Source organism: Raphanus sativus, chromosome 2, assembly GCF_000801105.2.
Source record: "Raphanus sativus cultivar WK10039 chromosome 2, ASM80110v3, whole genome shotgun sequence".
Lineage (NCBI taxonomy): Eukaryota > Viridiplantae > Streptophyta > Magnoliopsida > Brassicales > Brassicaceae > Raphanus > Raphanus sativus.
In genome coordinates, this window is record NC_079512.1 from 35,538,122 (window position 1) to 35,553,191 (window position 15,070).

At 36.3% G+C, this 15,070-nt stretch overlaps 2 protein-coding genes across 2 annotated transcripts; one reads left to right on the top strand and one right to left on the bottom strand.

The window, feature by feature from the left end:
* The first annotated feature begins 5,627 nt into the window (after positions 1-5,627).
* LOC130508136 (transcription factor TRY-like) lies at positions 5,628-6,899 on the top strand. The gene is made up of 3 exons (XM_057003390.1): positions 5,628-5,800; positions 6,267-6,354; positions 6,623-6,899. Exons 1-3 carry the CDS (start codon positions 5,761-5,763, stop codon positions 6,729-6,731), a joined length of 237 nt encoding a protein of 78 aa, XP_056859370.1. The 5' UTR covers positions 5,628-5,760; the 3' UTR covers positions 6,732-6,899.
* Positions 6,900-7,373: 474 nt separating this feature from the next.
* Positions 7,374-9,904, bottom strand: LOC108839763 (mitochondrial carrier protein MTM1). Its single transcript, XM_018612540.2, has 9 exons — positions 9,417-9,904; positions 9,238-9,327; positions 8,904-9,092; positions 8,650-8,820; positions 8,446-8,548; positions 8,155-8,246; positions 7,917-8,066; positions 7,780-7,838; positions 7,374-7,697 (listed from the first exon to the last, which is right to left on the bottom strand). The coding sequence occupies exons 1-9, from the start codon at positions 9,693-9,695 to the stop codon at positions 7,565-7,567; spliced, it is 1,266 nt and encodes a 421-aa protein (XP_018468042.1). The 5' UTR covers positions 9,696-9,904; the 3' UTR covers positions 7,374-7,564.
* Positions 9,905-15,070: the final 5,166 nt, after the last annotated feature.

A 15,070-nucleotide genomic window follows, 5' to 3' on the forward strand; every position in this document is an offset into this window, starting at 1 on the left:
CCGTTTAAATTATTTTTAAATTTTCAAAATTTATATATCTTTAAATATCCTTAAATCTAAAAAATATAACATGTAAATTTGAGTAATGTAAGCTAAAGTACCTAAATTAAAAATTAAAAATAAATTTAACTTGAATATTTGGATGAAGAATAAATATATATATATATAATATATATATATATTATTTGTGTGTTTTGATTATTGTTTATCTACTTTAGATGTTACTTTTGACTATTTTATATTCAAATCAACTTAAAATAGCTTATATCTTGGATATTAACTCGAAAATAGCTAACATATTGAAGTATATAAATATGATTTAAATACATTCGAATATCCGAAATATTTCGTTCGGATAAGGTTTAGTTATGGTTCTCTAGATACCAAAATGGTAAATCCGTTTGGATATTATCTAGTTTCGGTTCAAATTTGGTAATAATTTTTTCGTTCAGATTTGTTCAATGAAGAGTTGATATTATAATTTCCATGAATTGTTTGTCCAATAAAAATGTATTTTTTTTTAATTTGACATTGATTTAATTGAGAAGTTAATGAAGTGTATTTAATTCAAATTTAATTTTAAAAAACATTAATGTAAGTGGAAAAGACAAAGCATTAAAATAGAAATATTATTTAATTGTGTATTTAATTCAAATTTAATTTTGGAAAACACATTAATCAAAGTGAAAAAAACAACATTAAAATAGGAAATATTATTTAATGTCAGTGGCATGGAAGTGTAAATAACACTGAAAACTAAGGGATACTTATATGTGTACTTCTCTTTTAAAATAATATAGATATGTCTTATCTTTGAAAATCAATTTTTCATAATACTATATAGTTAATCTACATTTTATAAACTAAACATCTTATATAGCATCTACTCAAAATACATAACTGGAAGTGCTATTTTGTTTTAAATGGTGTGGTTTTGAATAGTTGTATTTAAATTTTTTCCTTTTTATTTGAGTTTTCTATATCATGTTGATAGACATGTGTGCAACTTCTATGAAAGATGGAATATATATTATAATAAAACATGTAAAACTGATTAAAAACCATAAAAGAAGCATATATAGGCATCGAGCTTCTCCTATGTAGCTATGTATGGTGAGAGTGATAGGTAACCTTCGAACCAATGTGGCTTTTCAATTTGTTTTTTTTTTGGTTTAAGGCTTCTCAATTTGTTATGTATATATAAGGCGTAAAACTAAACTTTGTGCTTTATTAAAGGGACAAGCCTGATTAATACTACAAACTTTATAAATCGCGAATAAAAGAAAAGTATAAATGTCGAAAAAGTCGACGACATGACATCGTCAAAGAATGTTTACTTGGACAAAACACATGCTTTATTTTCGGCAAACCAAGACTTTAAAGTGCACCACTAGTTCTGGACAACTTTGAATGGAGTTTTAACGTCGTTGCAATAAGAAAATCAGGATAACACCCTTTAACTATGGTTTTCATTTAAAATGCAGGGGGTGATTACAGCTTGGTAAAAATATGACATAATAACAATTATTACAGAATCGAATACTCGCAGAATAACATAACTGCACTTTTTCAATATTCACATTTGAGATCATTATGAGAAGAAGGTAGGCAATAATTCATAGTTTTCATCGATCCAGTCTTTTGTCTTCTTTGTCCGGTAGACTTTACGTCTTTTACCATGTTGATGAAGTCTTAGAAACTTTTTGGATCTCTAAAGGCATTAACATAGGTATGTATTTCAAAGAGTTTTTTTTTCATAAAGAAAATAGTTGAGAAAATGAAACTGTAGATAATTTTCGAGATCTTAAGATCTTACTTAACCTTTGTCCTACTATTGGTGAAAATCTTGAACTCACTTAACCTTTAGATCTTAAGATCTTTTGGCCAACTTTGTCTACTGTTGATGGCTTGGAAATTTTTTGTGTGATCTTTTACCCTGATATACCAAAAGTTTGATTAGACAAAGGCATAGAGCCGTGGAGGTTCTTTTCCATTAAATTTGTCCCAAAAGAAAAGAGTAATTATAACCAGATCGGTGGGGTTATCTTATTTGATTTAACATATACTGCAAAAACTTAAAAGGCATATTGGATATACAAAGGAATCCATAAACAAATTATGCATAGATTGTAGACTTTTAAAATTTTGAAACACACTTATATTAAATCGTCAAAACAGAGTAGGTGGAGCCATTAGAGCCAGTTCAACAAACAAGAACTGCTTTGCTAGCATATCAGCTTCTACAGTTATCCCTCGGGAGATCCAGTTAAACGAGACAAATTCAAAAGAAGAAGTTAAAGATAAGATGTCAGCCAAGACCCCATATAAGCCGGCCAAAGAAGTTTTCGACTTGATTGCCTTGATTAGTACTGCAGAATCTGATTCGCGTCTGATTCTTGCGAGTCCTAGTTCTCGACACTTCCAAATGGCTTCTCGTAGTACCAAACGCGATTGTAAACTTTTAAATAATTGTTTATGTTTGATCAAAAAAAATTGTTTATGTTGTCATACGAAAAGCTCGAAAGTGTAGGTACTGCAGAATCTGATTTACATCTGATTCTTGCGAGCCCTAGTTCTCGACACTTCCAAATGGCTTCTAGTAATGCCAACGCGATGGTAGACTTTTAAATACTCTCTGTTTTTAAAAGATACAATTTTTAGTGTTTTCACACGTATTAAGAAAATCATTAAATTACTATAATAAATTTATTCTTTTTTGTAGTTTTCAATTTCCATAACTTTTGGCCAATAGTAATCCAATAAAACCAATTAGTTTTTTTAAAGTTTGTAATTTTTTCATAGAAAACATAAAATAACCATTTTTTAAAAACAATTTTTTTCAAAACAACAATTTTAAAAAAACGGAGAGAATAATTATTTAAGTTTGATCAAAAAAATTGTTTATGTTGTCATACGAAAAGCTCGAAAGTGTAGGTCGTGTCGTATACAATATGTTGAAGGTGTGCATGTAGAGGCCATTTACCTAGACATGTTAACAAACTCTTTTATTGTATTAAACATGTGAAAAATAAAAACTTTAATACTGAAACCCTGAAACAGTTGGTAAGTAGAGAAAACAGTTGGTAAGTAGAGAAAAGCTGTACGAGGCTATAAATACATGGGTACTGACTCCATCTTCTCTCTCTTTCTTGTGGCAGATCGATGTCAGCCCATCTCCTCTCTCTTTCTTGTGGCAGATCGATGTCAGCAAAACCTAAACATAGGATCCTTTTACCGCAAGTAATTTAAATTTAGCCGCAATACATTCTACTTTCGTTGTCCGATGACACATTTCTTCTAAGCTTACTCTCTTATCTTTCTCTTTTTAATTGTACTAATTTAATTTAACATCTTAATTTCTGATATACGAGAAAACTCACTAAATTACATTTATCTTTTCGTCATGCATCTGTTTAAAACTTCAGGATTAAACATGTTTGAATTAGAGTAATGGAATGATGAATGGCATTATCGGAAATGATTCATGATACTGTGTGAGCGAAATCAAAACTATGGATAAATGTTATGTGGTCAGTAAACAAGTTTCAGGCCTTAGAAAAATTAATGCACCGTCCGTTGGATGAGGTTCACGGGACGAGTGAGCGGACGTGGATAACTCATTAATCGTAGACGGTCGGAATGTTATAAATGACATCAAAACCAAACCTAGAGGAGTGTTGAGTTAGTGAAGGCTCACACAAACATGGATAACGATTGTAGAGTCTTTGCTCAGGAAATGTATAAAATCATATCAAAGATCACGGTGGCCAGATTCAAACCAATTCAACGAAGATGTTGCGTTCTTTGAGAGAACATGAATTGTAAAATCCTAATTTTTAGTATATATGAAAAATCTTAAGAGAATTGATTTGATTACATATGTCATTAAAATGGGTTTACCTTTTTCGATACATATCCGTTTAGAACTCTAGAATTAAGCGTGTTTGAGATAGAATAGTAGAAGGCTGAAAGATCTATCTGGAAGTGATTTATGATATCGTAAAAGTGAATCCAAAACACGATAAATATAGTGATTATAGAGTCAATAAACAATAATTTCGAGTATTTAAAAAAATTAACATACCGTCCACAGGACGTGGGTCACAAATCAAATGAGTGGACGTCGCGGCTCATTTAGAGGATCGGAACGTTACATTTAGTTTCCACTCAAGCACTCAAAGATTAAGAACATATCTCGCTCTATTTCGTTTTCTATTTTAAAAGAGAATTTGCAGTAAAACTTTCTCTAACACTACTCCAATTTGTAAATCGTAAATGGAAAAAAGAAATACTCCATTTATGGTTTAGAACATAATGAAGTATGAAAAAAAAAAAAAAGAAGTATGAAAAAAAAATCAGATCAAGTTGTTTTTTAATGTCTGAATTAATTTCTGATTTTTATTAGGTTAGTCTTTGGAACAATCACTCTTGTAATTTTCACAGCAAATCCATCTTGGTTGCAATAGATTAGAGCATCATCAACAGAAGTTTCTCAAAATGAATTTCTAGCATTATTATATTGAATATTTTTAATAATTTGTTAAGTAGGTAAAATTTAAAATAAAACTGTGTGATTGAAACTGGGACAAGAGTATCTTGGTAAAAAATGTTTCTCATCATTTTACTCTTCTACTATTCTTTATTTTATTGTTTTTGTAATGAAAAACATATGTAAAAATGCACCATTGCAAACAAATGATTCTCGTTTAAACAGAAAAGGTTCTGTTTGATTCTTAAATTTATTTTTATTGGGTTTCTCGTATTTTGTTTTACCATTCAAAAACTTATAATGGTCAAACCACATAGACGTGTTAAAAAATGGTCACACTATAGAAGAGCTAACTTGTGCATGCTCATTTTTTTTTTTAAATTATTAAATAGGAGAGGTGTCCGATTCTGCTTCTATGGGCTGGTTCATCGGCGTCAGACAAACCCCCTGATTGTTCTACGTGGAAGTGAAAGATCTAGGCCACTTAACCACATATGAAACTAACAATTTTGTACCAGAAAAAAATCAATCTATGACCTTGATCAATATAGTGATTCTTCGTCTAACCACATATGAAACTAACAGTTTTGTACCAGAAAAAATCAATCTATGACCTTGACCAATATAGTGATTCTTCATCTATTGGAAATTACTAAACCACCATGATCTTGCTAGGTTTGGTTTGTTTATTTTGCGCCATATTTTCGAGATTTCTGCTGTACTATTTGACTCAAATTAACCTGATTGAACTTGATCAGAAAAAAAATTAACCTGATTAAAAACACTCTTAAGTCTCAACCTATAACGTTAATGAACGTCGATCGTATACAAACCGTGAACCATACGGCCATATATAACCGCATCAACTACTCCAATTGCACAAGTAGTTTAATTTCGAAAACTTTTACACGACATATTATATGATATCACTAATTACCTGAGACTGGGATTTGAGGCCCCCAAGCTGCTTTACCATTAAGACAAAAGAAAACTGGACCTCACAACCAACAAGAAATAAATTCAAGAAACATTATGGTTCTTCCAAATTTAATAAGAAGATACCTATTGGCTATTTCAAAGCTACTTTTCTGATTTTAGAAATTTTGTTTTGTGTGGCTAACATTAAATAATATGTCGTCTTAGATTAGAAACTTCTCCAACAAAGCCCACTCTCTCTTTCTCTCTTGACACAGAATATAATAAAAGAGATATCCATCTCTCTTCTCTGCTCTCTCTTCAGTTTCTCATACTTTTCTCTTCTACTTCCATTGATGGATTCAATGTATCGACCTCAGCGTCTCAACTCTGAAGGTCCATCTAATGTTTTGTGTTTGATTAACTTATATATGCATGCTCTTTTTTTGTTGCTTAACTGCATGCTCTTTTCTTCGTAACCATATAATTTATTTCCTTTCGACATTTTCATCTTAGTTGTACATTATCATACATTATAATATAAGCCCTAATAAGCCAGACTACTCGTACCCTTGATTATTCACAAATATGTATTTACGTGAATGTGAATAAACACACACACACACACACATTAAAAAAGACTTCGTAGCCTTCATTATATAGCCCTGAATATATTTACGTGAATGTGAAAATTTGTATTTACGACCAGATCAGTAGATAGCTCAATCCAAATCTAACTAGATCCTCACAAAATCAAGAAGGAAATGAGACTATTACATCTACGTAGCGATTAGTAAAAGAGATTATACAAATATTAGAGCTTGAAAAAAAGTTGTTTGTATTTTTTCTTTGATAAATGCAGAAGTGTGTAGCGTGAAGTGGGATTTCATCAAGATGAGCGAACAAGAGGAAGACCTCATCTTAAGAATGTACAGACTCGTAGGCGATAGGTAATCTTCTTTTCTTTCTCTAATTCGAAAATTACACACAAAACATGTGGCATGGGACCTTTCATACTCTTAGTTAATTTATTGTCATGTCAATAATACATATAGCCTTTAAAGTCGATTTCCCACGAATGGCAACATTACTTAATTTGAAATGACCGATTAGACTCCTTACCGTTCCAAATTTTCCTAAGTTATGAAATATGAAAACGCATGAACATTTATAGAGATAATAGTTGATAAAATGAGGTTCAAGTAAATGTGTGTGTAGGTGGGAGATAATAGCAGGAAGAGTACCGGGAAGAAAGGCTGTGGAGATAGAGAGATATTGGATCATGAGAAACAGCACACACGTCTTACCTCCATCTTCCAAATCTTAACCTTCTTCGTGTGCCTCCCATGTTTGTTTTATTAAGTATTTCATTTTAGTTTCCTAAAATCTAAAAAACTAGGTGAGAAAATAATGTGTGAGCCAAGTGCGAGCTTGCTGGTGGCTTTAGCCTTTACCTAATCTCATCAAACCGGATTAAATACCCGGAGTTTAATAACAGAACAGTGCTATATGTCAGTGGAACTGTTTACTTAAGTTGTACCGACACAACTTTCTTTGAGCATGGGCTAACACTAAGACTATCTTTATCGGTGGGACTCGGGGAAGTCCCTAAGTTAAGGTACTTATTTGTTTTTTTTTCTTTTTTTTGGTCGGGATACAATAAAGGACGTCGGATTTTCCCTTCTCTCTTCTTTTTCTTCTTCTGTCAGTACGTGTCGTGATCCCCGAATCCCACCAATAAAGATGCCTTAATATTCAATACAGTTTTGAAAGTACTTTTTTGTCTTAGGTCAGTCAACCCACTAGTTTGATTGTTGTGCAAGGTTTAGTATTATTTTTTCCAAAATGTAAAAACTAGATTATGAAATAAATACTTAAATAGCATGAGAGCTGGCTTATGCTGGGTGGATTTGCTCTCACTTGTCTAATCCATTGAACATTCAAAATAACCGAAATCGACGAAAGATCGAACCAAGAAAACCGGATTGAACCGCCGGTAATTTAACTGACCAAAAATTCCGGCTCAAAAACGGAGTAAACAAGGTTTTGGTGGAGAGGACTGAGCCTGATTTAACTTATTAATATGTTGTTACAAAAGTTGCTATAACCTAAAGCCGTATCCACATTCACGTGTAAGATTTGTCTAGTGCCTTTGTTGGGTCATGATGAAGAGTATTGGCGATGCAGAACATACTTGACCACTTCGTAGAAGGAAACCACTATCCCTACCGATGGTCCTGCACGAGCCACCCTTGGTCCCATTCCCGTGAACAGCCCTCTCATCCCTCCATCCCTGTGTGCAGTAGATATTGTCATGTCTTGTCTCGATGCTATTAGCAAACAGAAATGGAAACCTTTCAAATACACATACATACCTCCAAACCTCTATGAGTGTCTGTCTTGTAGTCATTCTCATCGCCCTACTAGGGTCCTTCTGAATTTATGAAAATGGAGAGATATATAAGTATGGTATCAAAACCAAGGAAGAGGTTTACAAATCAAATAGACAAACCTCTATCTGTCTTCTTGTTTTTGCAACGTCAAAAGGACAAGTAGTGGCAGCAGCGATACTTCCAGCTACAAAACCAGCGGAAAAGTTTGCACCAAGAATACCAAGAGCGTTTGTATCATTTCCCACGATCCCAAGAAGCCTCCTTCTCATCTGTGCACCAAGAGAGCAAGGTCAAACCAATTCAGTTCCTTGAAAATCCATCTCTCTGAATTGTGAAAAAACATATCAAAGGGCTTACTGGCTCGAGAGTTGCCCAGCAGATTGCTGAGAATGGAACATCACGCGCAAGCTGTGCACCCAAGCCTCTCCAGAGAACACGATAATTGTGCACTGTCACAAGGAACGAGAGACTCAATAAAATAATCAACTACTTTGGTGATAACCTCCCACAGGCATGTATCTCAGTGTTGTGTATAATATACTTAAGAGAGGGCAAACTTGAACTGATTACATAATGAGGAAAACATAAAAAGTTCAATAATTGCCAAATTATTGTCAATTGTAAGAAGAAGAAAGAAGTGTATATTACAGCTAACGTCAAGGTTATTTGCTGTCCTGACTTCAGAGACAACACCAACCAGTGTTTTAACAACTCCAGGAGGCTTCATACCAGCTTTAGCTTCTTTGAATGCCTTAGTTTAGAAAAAAAAAAGTAAAATGGAAAAAAAAATGAATAGCAAGTCACAAAAAGATCTCACTGCAAAGTATCCAGAGTTCCAGAGACAAAACATACCTGCATACGTGTCCTCGCAAGCTCAATTGGATAGCAGACTGTACAAGCTAGGGACCGTGCCAAGGCCCCAGCCACAAGAGGCACAAACATGGTCGTAGAAGGCGCATTCTCCCGAGAGAACTCTTCCATCCGGTTGCGAAACATATCGTAGAAAGGGAGATAAATCCCAACCTGTCACGAAACTTGAGAGCTCACTGATCTATATACTCTCTATCAAAACAAAACCAAACAAATGTAAAATAGGAGAGCACTACCATGGGCACAGCAATGGCAAGACCAGCATTAGTCCCTCTCCACAGGCGTGCCATGCCCTCCTGTCGTATGATCTTGGTGAAGACATCAATAGTTCCTTTGTACTGGAAGCAATCTGGCGGGCAAATAGAGACGGTACCATGAACACCAGCGCGTGAACATGAGGGCGAACATCTCAAGTCTGTAAACATCTGAAACCCATAAAAGAAACGGAGGATTATTACATTGACTCAAAAACATATTTGGGTTTGTGGAATGAATAAAGACAAGAAAGTGTTCTCCTTTACACAACTGTCCCAAAAAAATAAAAAACAAAAGAAGAGTTCAGACACATACCATGTTCGGTCCAAAAAACGCCATGCGGCCAATGGCGTAACTGAGTGGGTGAGAGTAAGAAACTCCGGCAGCTTGAGCTTGCAATCGAGTCTGAAATTAATTAACAACATATCGTCTGTCATAAATAACTTTCCGGCGGTTTAGGGAAATAACATCAAACACAAGAAAGAAACGTGTACCTTGACGACGTCGAGAGGGTTTAGAATAACTGCGGACAAAAACGCAGCTCCGGCGGCGGAGAAAACTCTTTCCGTCAGCCCTAGCTTTTCCTCCGTCGAACCCTTCTCCTCCTTCTGAGGCCGTGAAACTACTTGCACTCCGAGGCTTCCAAATCCTCTCGCATCTGCTGTTCTTGTAGTCGAATCCACGATCGAAAAATCACGGATTTCAGTCTCCGCCGACGACGGCATCCCGGAAGCAATCCAGAGATTCTCCGGGCGGCGCTCTGCCTCAACCATTTTAGCCTTCCTATGAATCAACCGGGAAAGCACAGAAAGAGATTCGGTTTGAATCAAACCGTTTGATCAATCAAAGACCTCGATCAATGGCGAAAATATTTTTTTTTCCAGAGAAAATCGGCGAGAAAAAAGGTTTGATTTTTATTTTTTTCCAGATTACTTGGAGAGGAGGAGAGAGAGAGGAGAATAAGGCAAAACAAAGGAATACTGAAGACTTCAGTGGGTAGCCTCACAGCCAACGAAAACCCTAATGCTTTAACACGCGCGTTTTGGAAGGTTCTACATACAGATTACTAAACCGTTAAATCTAACCGGATAAACCGATCCTCGAGTTTCTATCCAATTGATTAACCTAATGATATAACATAAGCAACTTGTAAGAACGAACTCAATCGAAACTATATTCTCCTGTGATTGAATCTTTTGTGGTATAGAATGGTGTGTGTAGCAAGTTAGAGATAGTGGTTCAGTGGAAGATATAGGCAAACCGAATCGGTCTTAGGCTCTTTTACGATGCTTCTAACGAAGCTAGGACATTCTCTTGAGTTATATAGTAGCTGGGCTCCACAACATATAACACTTGCTATGGATGGCTATTACAAAAGTTGTAATATATTCGTGGTGAAGAGGCATGAAGAGTGGCAATTCACGTGTCAAACAGTCCACCAAATACGCTCGTTTCATTTGGTGTGCCCGACTCAACTCAAGCCATATGTATTTTTTTTTTGTCAAAAGCCATATGTATTTATATCTCTCTTTGCCCACCTTACTTCTTTTAATATTTGACGAAAAAAATACTTTTCGTTGATTTCATGTATTTTGATATATACTTATAAAAAAGGTCAGTATATTCAAATTCATAGTGTCATTCATGACGTATGTGAATTGTGATCCAGTTAAAAACCGCTAGCTTTGACTAATTTGAAAAAATGCGTACAGTTCTGTAGTTCTATTCTTCTCAAATCACATTTCTCAGCTCAGGTTAGATTCTTCTCAAACGTAACACAAGATTTAAAAACTCTGAAGCTTACTTTATTTACATATCAACAATTTGGTTGAATCTTTTAACATGAAATAATACGTAATATTTGTGCTTATGACTTTTACCTTTTTAATAGTTATATATTTAAAATTATAATTTCTTTAAGTTCTTTTGTTATCACCTAGTTTACTACTATAATCATCTCAAGCCTCCACTAATCACAATTTGTAAAGCTTGTAATAAGAGGGCGATATGTAGATACTAGATATCATTTGATGAGCAGTGCTAAACGTGAAAGTATCGAGAAGAGCCAAAAAAATGTAAATAAAACACTTAGTTGAAGTAGTGATGTATCATTATCATTCATTTAATCACATTGCCTAACTATAATTTATTCATAAGAAAAACTTGGTCAGAAAACTGAACAATATCACTTTTTAATTACTAGCTACCTAGAAACGATATTTCACTAAATATCAAGAAAAAATGTTTAGAATAATTTCCTAGTTACTTTTTCAACTATTTTCCTATGAAAATGAACGTCAAGATAACGATATTTCACTAAATATCCAGACGGAATGACAAGTCTCTTCTTCCAGAAATACTGGGGCATCACAGCCGATGTAGTGCGACAGACGGTTAAAGAGTTCTTCCAGTTCGGTACCTTGGACCCCCGGTTAAACCAGACCAATATCTGTCTCATCCCCAAGACAGAGAGACCGACGGAAATGACTGAATTCAGGCCCATAAGTCTGTGCAACGTTTCTTATAAGGTTATCTCCAAGCTCATGAGTAAGCGCTTGAGAAAATGTCTACCGAAGATCATCTCCGAAACCCAATCGGCCTTTGTGGCCAGACGTCTTATTACAGACAATATCCTAGTCGCACATGAAGTTTTCCACGCCCTACGGACCAATCCAAGCTGTAGATCGAAGTTTGTTGCAATTAAAACAGATATGAGCAAAGCTTTCGATAGAGTTGAATGGTCCTTTCTAGAAGCCCTCCTCCTGAAACTCGGCTTCTCGTCACAATGGGTGTCTTGGATTAAACAATGTATTTCATCGGTCTCGTACCAGGTCCTGTTAAACGGTGAACCAAAAGGGAAAGTCACACCATCGAAGGGCATCCGGCAAGGCGATCCCTTATCACCCTTTCTTTTCATTCTCCTCACGGAAGCTCTTATCTCCCACCTCCAGGGTGCGGAAAGAGAGGGACGAATCACTGGTCTCAAGATAGCTCGAAACAGCCCACCAGTCTCCCATCTCCTCTTCGCAGACGATAGCCTCTTCTTTTGCAAAGCCGATGCCCAACAATGTTCAGAACTTATGCGTATCATCAACACCTACGGTGTTTCCTCCGGACAGCAATTGAACATTAATAAATCGTCCATCCTTTTCGGCAGCAAAGTCCCCCCAGATATCAAATCCGAACTCAAACGTACCCTAGGCATAACTAAAGAAGGCGGTATGGGCGTCTATCTAGGTTTACCGGAGAAAATCTGTGGCAGTAAAAAACAGGCTTTCGCCTTCATACAGGAACGGCTCCTTAATCGTATCAACTCCTGGTCCGGGAAACTCCTCTCCAAAGGAGGGAAAGAAGTATTGATCAAATCCGTCGCCCAAGCTCTTCCCACCTATGTCATGTCGTGCTTTCTACTCCCCCTGGATATCATAAGAAAACTGACTAGTGCGATCTCTAAATTCTGGTGGAGCACAAAGCAAAACAACAAAGGTCTACACTGGATCGCCTGGAAGAACATTTGCATTCCTCAAGACAAGGGAGGACTCGGATTCAGAGATCTTAGAAATTTTAATCTCGCCTTACTTGCGAAGCAACTATGGAGATTGATCCAGTTTCCATCGTCCCTCCTCGCCAGAGTTTTGAAAGGGAGATACTTCCGCCTTTCATCCCCAGTCGATGTTACGAAGGCGAGTTCCCCATCGTATGTATGGCGCAGCTTGATGGCGGCACAACCCCTTTTAAAAGCGGGTCTGCGACGATCAATTGGCTCCGGTAGTAATACTATGGTCTGGTCCGACAACTGGCTACCAGATACCATACCACGTCCAGCCATCCCGCGCGGCACTTCGTTTGATCCAACCCTTCGGGTTTGTGATCTCATGGATGCATCGGCAACAAAATGGGACCTCCCCAAGCTCCAACGCCTGCTCTCCAATGACGACATTGCTCTTATTCAGAGCCTTCGCCTGCCAGGTCCAAACCGCCCGGATAGCTTCTGTTGGGCCCCTACCACGTCCGGCGCCTACTCCGTGAAGACCGGATACGCACTCGCGATGAAAAGAGAAGCTCCTCTAGCCACTCCTGCTGTCACCGAGCCTAGTACCACAAGCCTGAAAGCCAAAACATGGTCTTTAAAGACCTCGAGAAAGATCAAACATTTTATATGGCAAGCATTTTCAGATTGCATTCCGGTGTGTAGCCGTCTCACTGACCGGCACTGTAGCTCGGAGAGAAACTGCCCACGCTGTGGGGCTGATGATGAATCTATAAACCACCTTCTCTTCGAGTGCCCACCCTCTGTCCAGGTATGGGCTCTAGCCCATATCCCCCACTCTCCGGGTCTTTTCCCGAGCACTTCATTATTCAGCAATCTAAACCATATTCTCTGGCAAGCAAAAGGACTTGGTATTCCAACCACAATCCTGGAAAACGTGCCGTGGATACTATGGTTTATTTGGAAAGCCCGTAATGATAAACTTTTTAACGGCATTGAGACACCTCCTCTTGATATACTCCAGATCGCTATTTCGGAAGCAGAAAACTGGAGGCTCGCACAAGTCTTAGATAAAAGTCAAGAAGTGGAGATAACCCGATCATCATCCCAAGCTACACCCCTCGGCCCTAGATGCTCTATTGACGCCTCTTGGCATCAAGATGACGCGTTCATAGGTGGAGGAATGGTCATGACGAGAGAGGATGGGGTAACAATCTTTGGTTCATTCTCTAGTAACCGAAGTTTAACCCCCCTACACGCTGAGTTTCATACTCTGCTGTGGGCTATGAAATCCTCACTCCAAATGAACCATCTAGATATGACGTTTGAGACAGACTGTCTACAACTAGTCAAGATCATCGACGACGAAAAAAAAGACGACTGGCCATCCTTATTGGTCGAATTTGAAGAGTTTCATCACCTTCATTCTCTGTTTGCTCTTTGTTCTATTTGTTTTATTCCCCGTTCCAACAATGTCCGAGCCGATAGTCTTGCTAAAGAAGCTCGAGCTCGTGGAACCTTATTTTCCCATGTAAACTCTAATGCCCCAAGTTGGATGGTTCATACCAACCGTATGGGAACTCATTAATAAAACATGGAGCTTTAGATGTCAAAAAAAAAAGATAGCGAAAAAAATAAATGAAATAACGTCAAAAATCAAGAAGAGGGCAAAAATAAAGGTTATACAATATTACAATGACGTTGGCATACTTCAACCAGTCAAACTCTCTACAACTTTAAAGCACGAAATGCTAAACCCCACAAGCTCCTTCACCATAAATTACTTCCAACAGAATGTCTATTGGTTGGTAGAATTTCAACAACAACAGATGAAGAGGGAAACGAAAACTTTGTAGGACCGACCTCTAGTAAAGACAAAGCTTCCTCCTGAGTCCTGCCATGCCAGTTGATCTTCTTTACTCAAAATAGCTAATATACTTTTGACTATGGTCAACAAAACGATCCAAGTTGTTTTACTTTGTCATTATGTCAAAATTTTAAAACACTCACAAGAAAACACTAAATACCAAAGAAAATGGAAAAAGTATCTTCATGGAGGTCTATTTTTCATTGTGTGTTAATGATGAAACATCATGTATCTACATTTTGCTTTGGAAAGATGATCAAATGGCATTATGTAGAATTCCAGAATAATCATTGCAAATTATAAAATAAACAGATATTCACAAAACAGAGAAAAACATCTATCTTATTAAATCAGAAACATTACAACTTTTTCTAGGTAGATTTTAAAGGTGGACCTCATATATTTAAATTAAATGTCTCATTTCTTATATATAATACGTACCATAGTCTAACTTTGCATTTATGTATTTTCTTAAATACAATTCCTCTGTTTATCCATATTGCATATATGATTCACATTTATTACATGTCGATTTAAATAAAATAGATTTATTTGTACGAATAAAGAATACTAAAAATATGAATCGTACTAGAATTACCATATATAATTCATTTTAAATTGATCAGTATACTTTCATTGGCCATATTGATTTATTTGTACGAATAACATTAAGTAGATAAGTCATAGACACATACATAAAGATATGACTATTCTTTAACTACGTTGGGCCTAATCTACTTTCTAAAACAAATAACACATAGCTTTATATATTGTATAGAATATAGTAATAT